At 33.2% G+C, this 18,245-nt stretch overlaps 1 protein-coding gene across 1 annotated transcript in view; it reads right to left on the bottom strand.

Moving 5' to 3' along the window:
- LOC149802901 (cadherin-87A-like) overlaps window positions 1-18,245 on the bottom strand; it is a 156,072-nt gene that overhangs the window by 54,249 nt on the left and 83,578 nt on the right. The window contains exons 23-27 of the mRNA XM_089952392.1: window positions 17,260-17,408; window positions 11,808-11,943; window positions 9,453-9,677; window positions 3,735-3,889; window positions 2,714-2,872 (exon numbers count right to left, since the gene is read on the bottom strand). Of these exons, the coding sequence (XP_089808518.1) occupies window positions 2,714-2,872; window positions 3,735-3,889; window positions 9,453-9,677; window positions 11,808-11,943; window positions 17,260-17,408 (824 nt within the window). The remainder of the gene's footprint in view (window positions 1-2,713; window positions 2,873-3,734; window positions 3,890-9,452; window positions 9,678-11,807; window positions 11,944-17,259; window positions 17,409-18,245) is intronic.

The following is an 18,245-nucleotide window of genomic DNA, read 5'->3' on the forward strand; positions in this document are numbered from 1 at the left end:
GTCCACCTAGGTGGTGGTTTGGCAAAGTGATCTCTCACTGATACCAGGATTGGCATCAAATCCCATGAATATCTCAGTTACTACTGGAGCAGAAGGCATGCTCTCTACATAGATGTAACTGCAGGGAGGTTGGGAGGGTATATGTGTGTTTTATAATTGGGTAAGTATTTGTGATGAAACAAAGTACTTAAAAAGTTAGTTTCTTATTTGAGTACATTGCCCAATCATAATAACTTAGGAGAATAGGTAAGAGGTGGAGGGAATTACATCCCCTTACTGCAGAGATGCCATCTCTGGTCCCCTAAGGTAAGGCAAATATTCCTAATGTAATGTGACTGGGGAATGTATTCAAGAGAGAAAAAGAGGAGCATGTAATGATGTGAAATTTTAAACCTGAAATGAATTAATCTATTGCCACTTGTCAATCATGCTGGTCTATTAAACCAATCAGCGAGCATAAATTAGACACACCTCCAAGCATTGCTAATGTCTGCCATTTTCCTCTCACAAGCTGCTTGTGGCAATAATGAATTGATTATGATAACTATTTACAATTTTTTTTAATGATTTCTTGCTTTCTCAATCAATAATGGTGAAAAGATGGCAGTGGGAGCATTGTAATTTTGACTGCTGATATTCAGATCGTCTAAATGGAGGAATTAGGTTTATTCCTTTCCAGAAACAAAGACAAAACTTCAATGGATAAAGACTTTTTTTGTGGTCATGTGTATGATCAGCTGACTATGGAAACAACTGATGGCAATGACAACATGTTTGCATAAAAGTATGTAAAAAAGAATATCTCATCCATGGCTTGAAGGGAGAAAAAAAAGAACTGAAATTGAAAAATATATGTCAAAATTAACATTTCTAAATATGGGTAGAGAACCTCCAGTTTTTGGTCTTTGATGTATGTTATTTTACTTGCCTATGAAGCACTGAACCCCAGACTGCATTATTTTAAAGTTTTAAAATTTACACTTTAATGTTGGCTTGTCCCAAAAACAATGATTTATATTCTCGATCTTTCAGACACTTGAGTGATTCTTTACTTTCTCATTGGGCTGAAGGAGGGGTTGGGATACAAAAATGTAATAATAATGAAATACAAAAACAATGGTTTCAGATAATTATCTTTCAATATATTAAGCATGTATTTATATATTTACACCAAAAGACATCACTGATCAAAATTCCATCTGACGAACATAGAACTTAAAAATTATTATGCACAACAGTATACTTCTAAACAGTAATTATTTATGATTTTGTTCTTAGTTTTTAATTAATTTACTTCCAAGGCAGCATGAACATCAGCCAGATAAAATTAATAAGTATAAGATTGTATATTAAATACATTAGCATCTTTTAGAGCGAATTTCCTTGTAATGAATGAGTTCTCAAGCAGCTTTGAAGTTGATTTTTATTATTTACTGAAATAAAAACCTTAGGTTATTATTTTACAAACTGGAACTACAAATATAAATATTGTCTACTGCAGTATATTTTAAGTAACTTTCAAATTTTACTTTTTTAAGAATAATACAAATCATTTTTAATAAACATATCACTTAAACCAAAACATATTTCTCTGCCAATACTGCATGTTTGTTGGAGGTTAGCAGGGTGTCATGTCACGTGATTCGGTAGGCAGAGTGATCAATCAGCTCACATAAGGTCAATTGGGTATGGTGTTATAAGGTGATGACAATGTAAACAAAACATTAACCCAAAAAGTGTCATATATGTACTACCAGACTCCATGATCCCACTTAGAGATTTGACCCAGAAGCCAGACTGGTACAAGGAAATAGAAGGGAGGTAATAATATATTCAAAATATGAAAGGACATACTGAATTACTATAGCTGAAGAAAAGAACTTAAATCAAAGCTGCCACAGACACCTAACATCACCTCCTCAAAAACATTTCAAAAGATAGATCACAAAATGAACCCTTCAGAGAACATAGAAAAAATATTGACATGTCTGTTAATACCTTGCCAATCAAAGTACTCCACTAGTCTGGTTGCTTACCCATGCTTACATTTTTACAACATGTATACTGAAATTACATCTGTTAACCAGACACCTATATAAACATAGTAAAAATTCATGTCTAAATGAAGTTCATTAATGCCTGATGCCTGTTGACCATGACAAACTTAAAAATCCTTTTATTTGATGGCTTTATTAAAGATGTAACTGGTAACTTTTTTATACAGTGAGTTAGAGAATTTACTAAAAGTCTCTTAATATTACAATTCTGATTGGTGGAATTCTGCTAAAAAAATATCTGCAAATGTGCCACTCATTGGAAACATTTTTTGTGCACCCATTTCCTGCAAATCACACAATTTGTGATGAGAAATCAAACCCATCTTAATTTCAAAATCTTACCCTGTAATCATGCAAAGTCTAAAACATAGAAATAGCAATATAAGATTAGTTTAAACTCAACATAAAGGCAGGCAAATTACAAGCACAAATTTAAATATTAATTAAGTAAAAAATTTCACAGGTACTATACTGAATTAATTATACAGATATAATCGTTGTGATATAAAAAAATTTAAATAAATTTTGCTACATTTGATTAAGTTGCAGGAAAATAAAATAAAAAACAATACAAATGCACTCAACAAAAAAAAAGGAAGACTATTTTCTAGTACGGGATTATGCAGATCAAAATACTCCTACAATTTTGAATTTACCTGTCTGGCATTAAGTGTAAAGACCACAAATGTCTCAGACTCCGCACCAGATAAGGAGAAGACCATCTCAGCATAGCTTCCACTGTCATTATCCCTGGCATAAATGGAACCAATCTCATCAGGGTTCCTCAGATTTTCAGACACATAAAAGACATAACTCTGAAAAGTTGGAAGAGAAATATTCATTAAATGAACCATCATTCAATAAATTGCACATGAAAGAAGAAACATATACATGATTCGATACATCAAAAGGATGCAGTATAAAGTTTCTTTTAAATGAACCATCCATACTAATATGGGTTTGAAATACATCTTAATACATTAGATTCCATTCCGTTGCCTTGTAATTTGTCATTGCAAGATGGTCCATGTATGTTCATACTGAAAATTAGAGACAGATGTATTAAATGTTATATTTCATGTCATGTGACAGGAAGAGAAACTTAACAGAATCTTCAAGGAAAAGAGTAAAACTGACAGTACTGATTGTTGACCTTTTACAGCTTCACTTAAGAAATCGATGTCTTACAATGGAATAGGAGATTCAAAGACTTGTAGCATTTTGAAGTCTATTTCAACTTGTCAAATAACTCCATAATAAGAAATTTCAGCTGAAATAAGGGACAAACTCTTAAAAATGAGAATTCTAATTCTCCATATCTTGTTTAATAATCAATTGTGAAGTTCTTCATGCTCAAAATTACAGTTTCATGGAAACTTTTATCTGAAAAAATCAAATTCAAATCTAAACACTGCCAAAATTCTATATACAGAATATATGAAAGCTGCTAGTTCAAGAGACCAAGAAGTAAAAATTCCTGATGCAAATGAATATCATAAACAATTATTTAAATGTTTAACTAAAGTCTTTCTTTAAACTTTCAATATATTTCAAATATATATGAAAAATTACACACTGTGCAACATGGCCACACTACTTTTAAAAAATATCAGTGATGGTGGTTTTCTGTTTTGATAACAAAAATAATACAAAAAATAAACTTCACTATACACATACCTTCTCTGGGAATTCTGGGGCATTGTCATTGATATCTAGGATTTCTAATTTGATGGTAGCAGTTGAACTCGCTCCATTACTACTATATGCAACAACAGCCAAGCTTAGGTTCTTTACCACCTCATAGTCAATTTCTTTTATAACTTTTACAACATCTGCAAAAGAATCAAATACAACTTTAAAAACTCAACGTGCTTCAACAAATTTTTTGGAAAGAATTTTCAACCTGTTCCAAGTTTTTAATAGTGTAATGTAGTTAAGACCCCCCCCCCCAATTGAAATATAATGCCAAATGCCAAAATGAAAACCTCATACCCGAACATCTGGCATGCTAATTTAGCAGACAACATTAAGTACTCTAAATAAATAAGGCTATTGCAGGGATGGGCAAAGGTGATCTGGATCAATGACAAGATGATCAGGAATTGTATGCAATGAGACCATTATGTGTTGATATGTACAATTATTCTTAGAAGCCAAAGTGATTCAGTGGTTAGCATGCCAGACTTGTGACACAAATGGTGCAAGTTTGAATCCGACCATTGGGTCAGACCTGGTTGGCTACAGTGGGATGTCCTTAGGCAAGGCATTTTACTCAAACTGTTTCAACACTGAATAACCTACTTGCGTTATGTCATAAAAATGACAAAACCCAAACCCAACAGAAATTTTCGTGAAATATAATGTAAAATTATGTCAAATACAGTAAAACCTATTATGAGCAACCTCTGTTATGAGTGACCACCTGTCATTTCCAGCCACAATCATAATGCACGGATTGATTATATTAGAAAAACGCTGTCATGAGCATCCACCTACTGAATGTGACCAGCAACCATGATGTCTTGGCAAAATATGCATTTCAACACTACTATGAATGATTGCATTGCAAAAATGGGGACAAACTCTACTGAACTTTATTTAATCTCTGTTACAACGATCACTTTTACTGTTCTACAGGAAGAAAGAAAAAGCGTGGCTACTGATATTTTAAATATTTTAGGTATAATTATAAGATTTTATATTTTCTACTGTAAACCAGACTAAAGTACATGTAGATTATTCCAGCACTTAGCCTGGTTGCTGGCCTTATCATAGCTACTATCAATATGTAATGAGTAGTACCCAGTATCCAGTTCTATGAATGACCATATTGCAATCAAAGAGACAAACACCACTGACCTTTACGTAATCATTTGTAACAACAACTGCTTGATTAGTAAAGATTGTTCTGATAAAAAACAAACTCAAAAGAACAAGGGCAAAAAAAAGGATTCTGGCTAATTCTGGCTACCGGCGATGGATACTACAGTCTGTAAACCAGGCTAATGTACATATTGCAAATTGTCACTGTAAATTAGGTAGTGGTCATATATATTGTCTTTAGAGTTAATCTCTATTGCCTGGAGGTGAATAAGGTCTTTGTCAATTAAACCAGCAAGTGAGAATCATTTGTGGGATTCAATTGATAGTGCTAAAGGCTTGTGATGTTTGTTGGTTTGTTTTTTTCCCTGATGTAACAGTGATTACATTTCAAAAACCAAGCTACTGTCTACTCAGGTTGATGCACCTAGGTTACACATTTTGTTTATAGCATTAATCTCTGTATGTCTTCTCTGAATTAAGCTGCTGACTTTTTCTCTTAGTTAATGATTCTGTTTTTCGATGAGATAACTTTCTTATTATTTCATTAATTGTTAGATAAGCAATGCACATGTATAGAATTTTCATATTTTCTCAAAACCCAGTAAAATCCGCCTTTACAGTCATTCTTACAAGTGAGAACTAATAATGTTAACCCCTAGTACATCAGTAACAACTGACAAACCTCCAGCTAAAAGGAGACAAACTATAAAACTGGAGAAAATAATTACCGTAATTGAGAAAAGTGAAAATAGAGCAGATCACTTGCAAAATAGCGGTTTAAACTTCAGTAAAAGAAATTTAAGGTCTTATAAAGGAAAAGGAGTAAATCAGAAATGATTTCATATACTAATACATGTACATTGGCAAATCAAAGAGAAATATACCCATACGACTTTGACCAATTTACGGAAAACCCAAAAGACATCTTCATCAATAAAGGATCTCATGAAATGAAAACTGTTGTGAATCATTATTTATCTGGTCAAGAACAGCGGTAATGTTTTTGAGGAAATGTTAGGGGAAAAAATGTTTGACTGTTTCGTATAAACTTTCTGTGGTGTTGGAAACCTTAAATGCCATTACACAGTTTGAATAATTTTACCGTTTGTAAGCCTTCTTTAGGAAAGGGGCATAATGGCTATGGCAGACTTAAGCCCAATTTGAGTGCAGAATATTTCATAGAAAACCAAGGCACTGAGAATTTTTAGGATACAGGGTGATGAGAACAGTAGAAAAAACAAACTGTCCTTGACATTTTCAAGGTAATCAACCTAAAAGCTGCAAGAATATTAAAGGAAGGAAGGAGTTTAGAGTGCAAGGCTGCATAGGCAAAACAGGCTACCATTACAGTAGAACCTGTCTTGAAAGACCACCTCTTTTGCCAAAATAGTATGGTTCTCTCAAGACAGGTGGTCTCTCATAACAGGTCACAATACTATATAAACAATAAACTTGTGCATCGAGGATTTAGTCTCTAAAGACAGGTGGTCTAAAATAGCATTGGTCTTTCAAGATAGGTTTAACTGTACTACCATGTGCATCACGTGATCATGTTAAGAAGGGAAGCAGGACTTTCAAAAAGAGCTGTGTGAGACTTCTGCCTGGAGTTACATACTCCTAAAATGGCTGAAACTTGCCTCAGTTACATATTCACTGCTGAAGGTGAGGGTAACGCATCTCCAGGTATCAAGAAAATCTTTCAGAATGAATACATATCTGCAACACATTTCAGCAAACACTAAGAATTACTCTTATCATATTTAAGACTGTCTAGAAAAAGAAAAATTTGGGGTTAAAAATGGACATGTTTTTACATGCAAAGACAATGACCCCAACCCTCTTGATTTTCTGACATTTTTTTTTATAGTAGAGTAGGTTTTAGAGCAGAACTGTTCATTCAATCTTCTGTAGCAATTTTGTCTGATGAACAACCTCTTCAAAATCTACCCCATTTTGTATGATTTATCTTGGGTACTAAAACTGTAGGGATGGATGGAGTAGGTAAAGTTCATAACCCCTCCCAAATGAATGACAGTGCATCTGCTTCCAAAGCTTCTTGGATTGGAGATGGTAGGCAAAAGTAGGTAATATGAGATTCAAACTTGTTACAAAAAGGCTGCTAACTGGACACCCCCAAAGTGCACAATTCCGAAGAAAAACCAATTGATGATGGAACAATGCATATGAATAACCAGACCCTTTCTGGACAGAATGGTGGTCATAACACTGAGTCTGCCTTGGAATTTGTCTGATTGATACATTGATCTGAAACTGGCACACCAGTAAAGAAACTGCCAAACCAGCCCACAGAGGCTGAGCATTTTGGTGTCCCCAAGTTTGTTGAGGTAAACAGAGTTACCTGACATAATCAGGATATATGTGTCTATTTAGACCACATTTTGAATCATCTGGTCTAAATAGACAGAGTTGATAAAAGTCACAAATTCACAAAATTATCAGAAAAATTTCAAAAATAATATATAAAAACTTCCAAAATAATGTATACAACCTGTAGAGGAATGATTAATGCACCATATAAATCCAGATTTCTAAATCCAGATTTCTAAAAATTCACACTGATATTGGTATGTATTGACAGGAGGTTTTCTGTACATTGCTAAGTATGGGCAAAGCTTAACAAGTAGTGACACCTAGCAGTGGCAAGGGGAGGTAAAAACAGGCAAAAGTGATTGCCCTTTTGGTGATACAGACAGTAGACACATTTTCATCTTTTAGTTGGGCAGGATTTTTGTGGAGGAAGCAAGCTTATAATCCTAACAATAATGTGATCCATGACAGGGAATATATTCAATAGAGAAACTACATCTTTCAAAACATTCTTTAAGTGCCAGACATGTCCAAAAGGGCCAGTTTTGAAATACAATAATATGCCTAATTAGACATTGCACATTCCAAATAACTTGCATAGTGTATGTGTATGTCAATGACATATACCTAATTGTCATCAATACGAGTTAAGTGATATAATAATTTCCACTATGCCAAATATTATTTAGATCCAAGGGTATTTGATAGAAGAAATCTGGACCCTTGTCTGAGCCATCTTGGCAACAAAAAAATAAAAAACGTTATGTTTGTTCAAACAAGTGTTCTGTGGAATGCCATATTCCTGCCTATAAATGATATGATTATGACATAACCCAGACAAGCATTATGTGGAACACAGCCATTGTCTGTGAACCATGTCAAATTGGCGTTACCTATATACACACATTTCAGAAATGCTCTAACACTAACAGGAAGCATCTAAAAAGAAAAGATATACCCATGATGGGCAACTCCAAAAATATGACAAGATGTTCTGAACCTTTTATAAGTAGATTAAATGTTGATAACTTACTGTGCATGGTGTTTAATTTTTTTTACAGTACATATCTATTCAGATGAATTTGGTTATTTCTTTCATTCTAAATGACTGGAATGTTATACTATAAATATCTGTAAGCATATATACGTTATATAAAGCTGCTGAAATAGATAATGCATGTTCCTCTATACAAGTCCAACAGTCAGGAGAAATTTATGGTTATGCCTTGAAGTTTCAACTAAGCAAAAAGGAGTGTGTTGTTCTTTTTGCCATTTATACATTTGTAACTGTACTGAATTTGAGTGTGCTGTTCTTTTTGCCATTTATACATCTGTAACTGTACTGAATTGGAGTGTGTTGCTCTTTATGCCATTTATACATTTGTAACTGTACTGAATTGGAGTGTGTTGCTCTTTATGCCATTTATACATCTGTAACTGTACTGAATTGGAGTGTGTTGCTCTTTATGCCATTTATACATTTGTAACTGTACTGAATTGGAGTGTGTTGCTCTTTATGCCATTTATACATTTGTAACTGTACTGAATTGGAGTGTGCTGTTCTTTTTGCCATTTATACATTTGTAACTGTACTGAATTGGAGTGTGCTGTTCTTTTTGCCATTTATACATTTGTAACTGTACTGAATTGGAAAGAAACAAATAAATGCAGTTATTGTCTGTGAATTTAGTACATGTAAAATTCCAATCATCCTTACCAATGACTACCAAGCTAATACAATGCAGCAAATTATTTGTTTAAAAAATCTGTCTCTGGTGCAAAGGGGAGGTGGGGTAGAGATACAATAGAAGAATGATATACATGGAGCTATAGAATCTGCTGAGATGTCTTACTCAGATAATTCAGTGCCTTCTATCCACTATCATCCCTATGAGGCAAATTTGTTATTTGGATTTCCAACTGAGTTAATCAGGTTTCCACAGAGGTCGCTGAATTATGGAGTGAAGTTTATGCTTCATGATTCTGCAGAACACATCCAAGGAGCCTCAAGTGAATTGAATACTGCATGAAAACTTCCGTTTGCTCACTCGACAGAAAATCATAAGTTTAAAATTTAGTTTCCATAGCAGTTTTTTTCTTCTAAACACTTTCCAACCACTTTGACCCACTAGCCACCCACCCACTCAATAAATTTGCATGATTTGGAAGACTGACCTGTGGGGAAATTCTAAAGAAGAAATATGATGTTGGGTAGGAAAAAAAGTCCCAAAACCTGAAACATACTTCCTTCAACTTGGAAATAATTGTATGGATCACTTCCCGGTACTTCAGCAAATGATGTGACTGGTGCAATCTTCTCTGGATCAGTGGCATACAGTGGTGTAAGAGTCCAATTGACAGTAGGGTTTTCAGGTCGGCTCAGGGTGTAAACTGGATTATTCCGTGTCCAAGGAGATGCAAAGTATGGTCTTGGGTCAAGGACACCCAGAATGGTTATAATCACGGACGCTGAAAAAAGGAGCATTTTGATTTCCATTGGGCATCAAATAACCTGCAAATCATCAAATGTAACTTAGACAAAACTTTGTCAAACCAAATTAGTTGTCTCAAAATAATTGAATCAACTAAGTTCGTATGAGAAAATGCAATGAAAATTAATACCAGCATTGTCATGTAACATGCATAGTACCAACATGCAAATCATAAATATTTGCAGAGATGCTACAATAAATTTACTTAAGGAAAAGGTTCCACATATCTATCTCCAGAAGAAGGGGTGGGAGCAATGAATGATAGTTTCTACATCAATCACACCAGATCTCAATCACACAAATGCTTGAATGCAAACACATCTAAATGTGGATCAATTTACATCATACTCAAAAAGGACGTAAAAACAATGATTTGATGGACATTTGTTTTTAATTTAGAAAGAAATTTGCACTCTGGGTACAACAAATCAATGGAACTGCACACAATTTACATGATCTGTCACCCATTATTTTTTATAAGTTGCCTGACTCAATCAATTTTACAAGAATACCATAATCTCACAGACTAGTAGCATATCTGAAAATGTCATACTGAATTTGATGTCTACAGTGGAATGTTGTAGGTTCAACCTTTTTACCTCATGCATAAAATAATGGATTAAAATTAGGCAATTACTGTATGCTAGATATCTACATCAATGTTATATTATGCTGAAAAAGTTTGACAAAGTTGGTGGAGTCACATAGGCTATGAATATTAAGGATAAGCGCTATCAATATGGCTTTAGATATATGTAGATAATACAAGATGCTGGAGATGAAAAAGTATTAATTTTAGAGTTCACACAGCAGACTGGAGACAATGCTTTCCAAAGCTGGATCGTGCATAATACTAATTTCCCAAAATGTTATTACTGTAGTTATTATAAATCCCTGAAACAATTTGAGAAATACCTCTAATGCAATATACCTTTTAATTTAAGAAAACAAAAAAACTAAGGGGTTCAAGCCATAAACTAATGATTGAAACAGGAAGAAGGGAAAAAAATTGAGCATTAGGATGACTTTTATTTTGTTTGTGTTTGCCCATGCATGTTATGTGCATCCAAGCATTGAAAAATGTGTCACTATGTAATGATGCTGTATAATGCTGTATAAATTATGACACTATTTGCACAGATCATTTGCAGAGAGAGGCTCTTTTATTTCCATCCAAATAAAATCAAGTGAAAAAAAATGAATGTTAGGAAATAAATGTAGAAGTAAATCAAGAATTTATACCTCACTTGAAAAAAGAAAATGTGGCATACCAATTGTGTACATCATGTTAAGAATTTCGTATTATGGGTCAGAGGTCTAAATTATTGAAATAAATTTTTTTTAAAAACTATATCCAAAATGTAATTCATCTGGACAACTCATTTTTTTGCATTAATAGACCATCTTAGAAGTCAAGGCAAACTGAAAACAACAAAAAGCCTGATCCGCCTGCAGTAGCATAATGTGCCTGCAGAATGTTGTTTGTACTGTTAACAAACTGCATAGAAACAGATCTGCCAGCACATTATGCAATGGCAGATCTGGGTCTGTGCAGCTTGCAGTTGGACTACTTATAAGCAAGTATATATGGTATTACATCTTGATTAGGATTTATTTCTTATACTTTCTTTTCTAAGAGTCAGACTGAATTAACCAAACCTGAAACAGAAGATATGTTTTTTAATTTTAAAAACAACTGAAATTTTTGGTTGAATACAGATAATCAGCTGATGACAAGAACTATATACATTATTTTTTTAGCACATGTTCACCCTGCCATCCGGACCATGCTTTTGGGGTCTTAGCCCAAAATCTGTTACAAATGTTACGTATCAATCTCCTATAAATACATTTTAAAATGTTTGATCAAAAAAAAATATGAAAAATGTCCTTGTTGTTTAAATTTTGTATATTTGAACTTGTTGGCCCCCTCCAAAGGACCCAACAGGAGAGGATTCTAAAAAAGACAATTGCAGATGGTCACAACTTTAAATTCTGGAAATTTTCATACAGTAATTTAGTAGATGTTGTTTTGTCCAACAGAGGGACTTACTGAGGGTATTATTAAACACCCTTTTTAATGTCTGGGAATAATTTCTATGCTTACCAGTAGCAGTCTGAATACCAGACACACCACGGACATCAGTTGCACGTACTTTGAAGTTCACATTTTCAGCAAGCTCACGGCTGAGTGCACGATTGGTTCTAACAATACCATCTGTCTGTCCTATTACAAAGGCATTCTGAAATTATGTCAAAACACTGGACCTGTACACATCTCAATCAGGAAAAATGGAGCTTGAAAAATAGATAGTAAGAATTAAATATATGTAGCAGTTATAAGGATGATCATTAAATACACACATAGATATAATCCAACAAAATTTTATACTACTTTGAATCTAATACTGATATAAATTGGAAATAACAGATTAAACAGCAAGTAATAAAACAAATATCCAAATTTCTAGACATCAACAACTATCCCTTTACCTCAAAGTGTCTGTTACTGTTGTGTAGGCTACTGATATACCTGTGCCAAAGCCACTGAATGACTCCAAGAAAGTACATGTGCCTGTAAAATTGATAGCAGTCTAGTATATGTTAAGTTCAAACAAACTGTAACCATCTGACCCTTGTTGTATGCAAATCAGATCATGTCCAATAACACTTCCATGACAGTGTGGTAGATGTGTCCAAAAACTGCTTATGGGTAAAGGGTTAGATATCAGTCTCAAAAACCATTCAAGATTTAGTGTCACAGAGGTCAAATAATATTAAAAAGACCCGAAATTATCTATGGATGGGGTCAATTGAGAAGGTAAACTGGCAGGCAGTACGAAAAAGTGTTAAAGCCCTCATGTGTTATGATAGTAATACTGCATTCACCTGTTTGTGATACACCATATATGTAAACAGCACGGACCCAGATCGGCTACTGAAAATTATGATGCATAGAAGAAAAAACCTGAAAAAGTAAAACCCTGAATTTGCCAGGGGTTGGATCTATAGGGCCTACCATATATATTCATTTATAAGTCTACATTTTCTTTACTGAAAATTCTATTCATGCACAGTATGGCTCATCTTGTACACCAAACATGCAAATGAATATGTCTAGTGGCAATAGTGGAAACACTAGATGTTTGCAGCCCACAAAAATACTGGCAATTCAAATAATTTTTATACTTTCATGCCATTATTCACATTTAGTGCATGGTATGCACTGTTTTATCCATTCCATGAAGGTATTCATTAAACAAAATTTTTATCTTGAGTTAATTGGACTTTAATAACTTGAAAATATTATGGGTAAATTAAATACCATATATACTTGTGTATAAGCTGCATAATTTAGGAAAAATTAAAGGCCTGGAGGGGGGGGGTTTGGCTTGTTCATGGGCCAAGGTCTAAACTTGAAAGATTTTAAGCTTTTTTTTGTTGACTACCATAATGGTTGCAAATCTTGGACACAAAAAAAATAATTTTTTTCCGTGTCCTAAGATGTATATGCAAGTGAAAAAAAAAAACATTCTTGGTGTTCCAACACTTACTATATTGTTATAAACTACTATGATAGATTTTGTTATTATTTAAATAAAGGTGAATAAAGACTTCATAATTCATAATAAGTTTACCCGGAAGACTAGGCTATACTGTAATCTACAGTACTTACACAGTGCAAATCATGCCTAGTGTCACTTCAATCCTTGTTTATTCCCAAACATATCTGATGCAGATTTTGCTTTACTGATTTTATTACTAAATCTCCCTCTTCTAGATAACACTTCAGCTAGTCGGTAATAACTGTTTCATTTACATGGATCCACTTGCTCACAAGTTACTCTTTTTCAATGATATATGCAACGCTACAAACTCAGGCAGTCTTTATGAAAAGGTACACATGTTCAATTGTGCAAGGCACATAACCAGCATAACTGTTACATGTTCATGAAAGAATGGTCATAATAAAGGCTAAAATTCTGAATATAGATCAACTAAGATCATCATCAATCTATTCACCTTTTGTGTTTTGGCTGAACAAAATCATAATTTTCCACACAATGGAAAGCTTGATGTATAGCGTATCCTCTGTTTATAATTGGCGTATTTGTCTTTTGTTTTCTGGCAGCAATACAGGCCAGTTAAGCATTAAAACACTGAAACTGGCTTGGGTTTAGAGGGAATTTTGACCAGCAACTATACCAGTACATTGATGTGTAATTGCCTTTCACTCTGTAATATTGCACAATTACCTCAGTTTTGTAAACAAGGTGTAAGGTCACTTACATGAAGCAAACTACAACTCAGTTTTTACAGTATTAGCATATTTTTTGAGGCATAATTTCTGAACCTTCATTATTTTATTTTGGATTTATCATTAAAGTTTAGTGCAGTGGTACCCATGATTTGAATCCAAGGGATGTACTTCATTCAGTGGAATGTACACCTCTCCCTTGATAACTCGCGCACAACGGGGTCCACAAACAGACCGCACTATGAGGGAGGCATGAGTTACTGACGGACCTCCAAAAATTGAAAAAAATCGCTTTGATATAGAGAAAACAATGGGGGTGGGTACGGTGTTAGGGAACTGGACTGTTTAATGACTTAATCCTCATTTTACAATCACATCGATAATAATTTTTAATAACATGCTTTTTCTAATGAAGTTGTTCGTTATTCAATTTAAATAACAGTTCTTTTCAAAATGTCCAACATATGAAAGATAGTTCCAACTGGTTTCAACAACCATCACGTGTATGTGAAAAATCTGTGCATTATGTCACTGCTTTTTGTTTTCTTGATGTGTCTGGTTTCCGAAGTGCTGATCAATAGTATCCTGCCAAGGGAGTCTACAGAGCAGGGAACTAGACTAACTGTTGATACACCACCAAACAAGATTCCTTTTTTTCAAAAACACATGACATTTATCTTGTGAGACAATCGTCTACATCGAAACTAAATTTTTGTATTGTTCAGTCAGTACAATATTGATGTCATGATTTCACTGGAAGTAATACTGAAATTTCCTATCATCCTTTAGGATATCTGTAAGTGCCAGTTCAAGAATTCTCTGAAACTTGCTTGCCCACAATGGTCTGTATCTGTGAAATCTAGCTCTTTATTTTACGAAGTATTCATTTCACTTGGCTGCCTTGTTATCTTTGTTCGCGGTTAAGAAAGAGTCGGTTAATTTAAGGTAGTTTATGTTACATACACAATAACATTTATAACAGCGTTTGATTGATCAAATGAAGTGAGTTCAATTGACATATGACGGGGGCCACTAGATTTTAAGTTTGTAGGATTTTTGTGCCTTTTAACTTTTCTCTTATTCCACCTCCTTTATCAAAAGACATAATTAATGTGATAATACAAAGGAGGCTAGCTTTTAATTCAGTGCAACAATACAAGAAATACTTCCGCAAGTCAGTTATCAAAACATGGTCAGCACTTAATTAGGTTCTCAGAAAAATGCTTGCAGACACAGCTGTTATGGTAGATTGATAGATTTTACGTTTAATTACAAGAGGACACATTGCATTTATGACAGCTACACTTAAAAGGAACTAAAATACAGAACTAGAACACAAGTTTTAATTGATACAAATTTTATTTAATTTGTATTTATTTATTAAAGTACTGCCTCCACTTGGCGTTAAGTGACATTTTCATTTATCAAAATTTCCTTACACGTCATTAATTGCAGTGTACTAGGAATATTGCTTGGAAAGAAAATGCAAACACTTGTGTACAACCTATTTTTAAGTTTGATATTTCAGTGTTGATTACAATTTCCAGGGCCTATCTACCATTTTCAACGATAAAACAAGCGATACATTAAAGTTTTCATTACCAATTTTGATCGTGACTTTCTTCAAGTTCAACAAACAGGAATCAATTTTTTGGGTATTTTTGGGTTTAAAAAATGGGATCCATGCCAGACCCTGTGTTATAAGTGGGTTCATGAGTTATCAGGTGCGAGTTTTAATGAATTAGGTATTTACAATTTCAAGGCAAAATAAAAACATAATTACTGGTGCACTGATATAAAAAGTCTAATGAAATAACTCAAGTAACAGAGGGTGGTTATTTGAACTCCTTAAGAACTTGCTGCACAATTTACATGTATTCAGTGAGTAACAGCTCTGTCTCTGCATAAGTACACCTGCATATCACAGTGAAGCAGAGAAAATGGAGTAATATGATATTTATGATCACAATGACTAGACCATTATGGACCATTTCAGAAAATTATCATGCTTATACATATATGAATACTTGGGCTTTGTACCAGATGACATTAAATAGACATTTAAAGGATACTGTGAATCACAAAGGTGTGAATTCAATTTTGTTTATTTGTTAGATGTGTATAATTAATGGGATATTTTGAATTTAATTTTGTTTATTTGTTAGATGTGTATAATTAAAGGGATATTTTGAATTTAATTTTGTTTATTTGTTAGATGTGTATAATTAATGGGATATTTTGAATTTAATTTTGTTTATCTGACAGATGTGTATAATTAATGGGATATTTTGAATTTAATTTTGTTTATTTGATAGATGTGTATAATGGGATATTTTGAATTTAATTTTGTTTTTTTGTTAGATGTGTATAATTAATGGGATATTTTGAATTTAATTTTGTTTATTTGTTAGATGTGTATAATTAATGGGATATTTTGAATTTAATTTTGTTTATTTGTTAGATGTGCATAATTAATGGGATATTTTGAATTTAATTTTGTTTATTTGTTAGATGTGTATAATTAATGGGATATTTTGAACCTATCATGCTGGACTATTATTTTTATACCACTATGTGACCTGTAATTCAGTTCATGCATTTACTGAATTTAAAGTTTTATGGATTTAAATGGATTTTCTTAGAACAAATTGTAAGATGTCAATTTATTTGTGACTTATTCCAATCAAGAATATAATTGTACTTTACCCTGGTTTTTTCTTTATTTTTCCTATCTATCCTGTCAGGCTTGTTTATGTTTTCAAAATACAACTCTGTGCAGATTACAAAATTAATTTAAGCTAGTTATGGCCAGACATTATTTAATTACTTTATTCCAATATTGCTTTAAAACGTGTTTCTTCTCTGGAGGAATAAGCTCAGGAACTACATGCAAAGTATAATTAATACCTAAATACTATACAATACAGACATATAAATAAACATATATGTAGATTCATGAAAGTATATGTTTAAAATGTATGTTTTTCTAATTGTTGCATATTGTGTAATTAAAACAAATCAATAGTTCTATGTTTGTTCACTTGTAAAAATTTTTTACATTTCTTGAGCCAGAACTACAACAAGGACCTAAGAGAAAAAATTATTTATTAGTTCGATATAGATTATATTCAATTTCCTTTCAATTACATTTATCCAATGTTGCTAATATGTAATGCAAGACACCCATGTAAAGGTCATTTATATAAGATAAATAATTTGCACTAGAAAGAAATTGCCAGTTCATACTGTTTCAACTAGCAAGTTGAGGGTGGTGTCAATTTTGAGCCTGGTCATTACATACCCTGGCATCAAAATTTCCACTGTTGGTGACATCATTTCCACTCTGATCCTTTGCCTGAACTGTGGATTGGAGAATATCAAAATTGAGCAGGCTGTTGGAATCCACATCTGTGGCAAACACTTTTCCCACTGTACCTCCAATTGCAGAATCTGAAATTTATTACATATATTCATCGGATCAGAACTAAAATCAACACTGACAACAAAGACTGTGACTTTACCTTTCTTTTGTATGCATTTTTGGGAGTTACTGGAACATCTTTACATTTTATTTGGGCCTCATGGTGGATATTTATTTTTTGGTTAGATGGATTTTCTGTTTCTATAGATTTTGGAAAAGTTTCTGACAGTCATTTTTATTAACAACTTCTGCTGGGTGCTATATAGCAAGGATTGTGCCAACATGATGTTAAATTAAATACCAGCACACCTACCAACAAACATGCACACAATACTTCTATATACAATTTACTTTTACATGTTTTACTTATCATTCAAATTTTAGATGATATTGTAAAACTCTTTGACTAAAATATACGTAATATCATTTTATCATAAAAATTCCAGGTTTTCAAAGCAGCAATACTGCCAAACTCTTTAAAAGCCCCTACAGAGATAGGCTATTTTGTATTCTTTAAAAGCCCCTATAGAGATAGGCTATTTTGTATTCTTTAAAAGCCCCTATAGAGACAGGCTATTTTGTATTCTTTAAAAGCCCCTATAGAGATAGGCTATTTTGTATTCTTTAAAAGTCCCTAAAGAGACAGGCTATTTTGTATTCTTTAAAAGCCCCTATAGAGACAAGTTATTTTGTATTCTTTAAAAGTCCCTATAGAGATAGGCTATTTGTATTCTTTAAAAGCCCCTATAGAGATAGGCTATTTGTAACTCAAACAACTGCAAACTGATCTTAGTTTAGACTAAAACATTACACGTGGGAATTTCCTGGTTTACATGATGGAGAGGTTCGACTGAGTAAAACAACAA

The sequence above is a fragment of the Sinohyriopsis cumingii genome, chromosome 3 (assembly GCF_028554795.1).
Source record: "Sinohyriopsis cumingii isolate HCF-2022 chromosome 3, ASM2855479v2, whole genome shotgun sequence".
Taxonomy (NCBI): Eukaryota; Metazoa; Mollusca; class Bivalvia; order Unionida; family Unionidae; genus Sinohyriopsis; species Sinohyriopsis cumingii.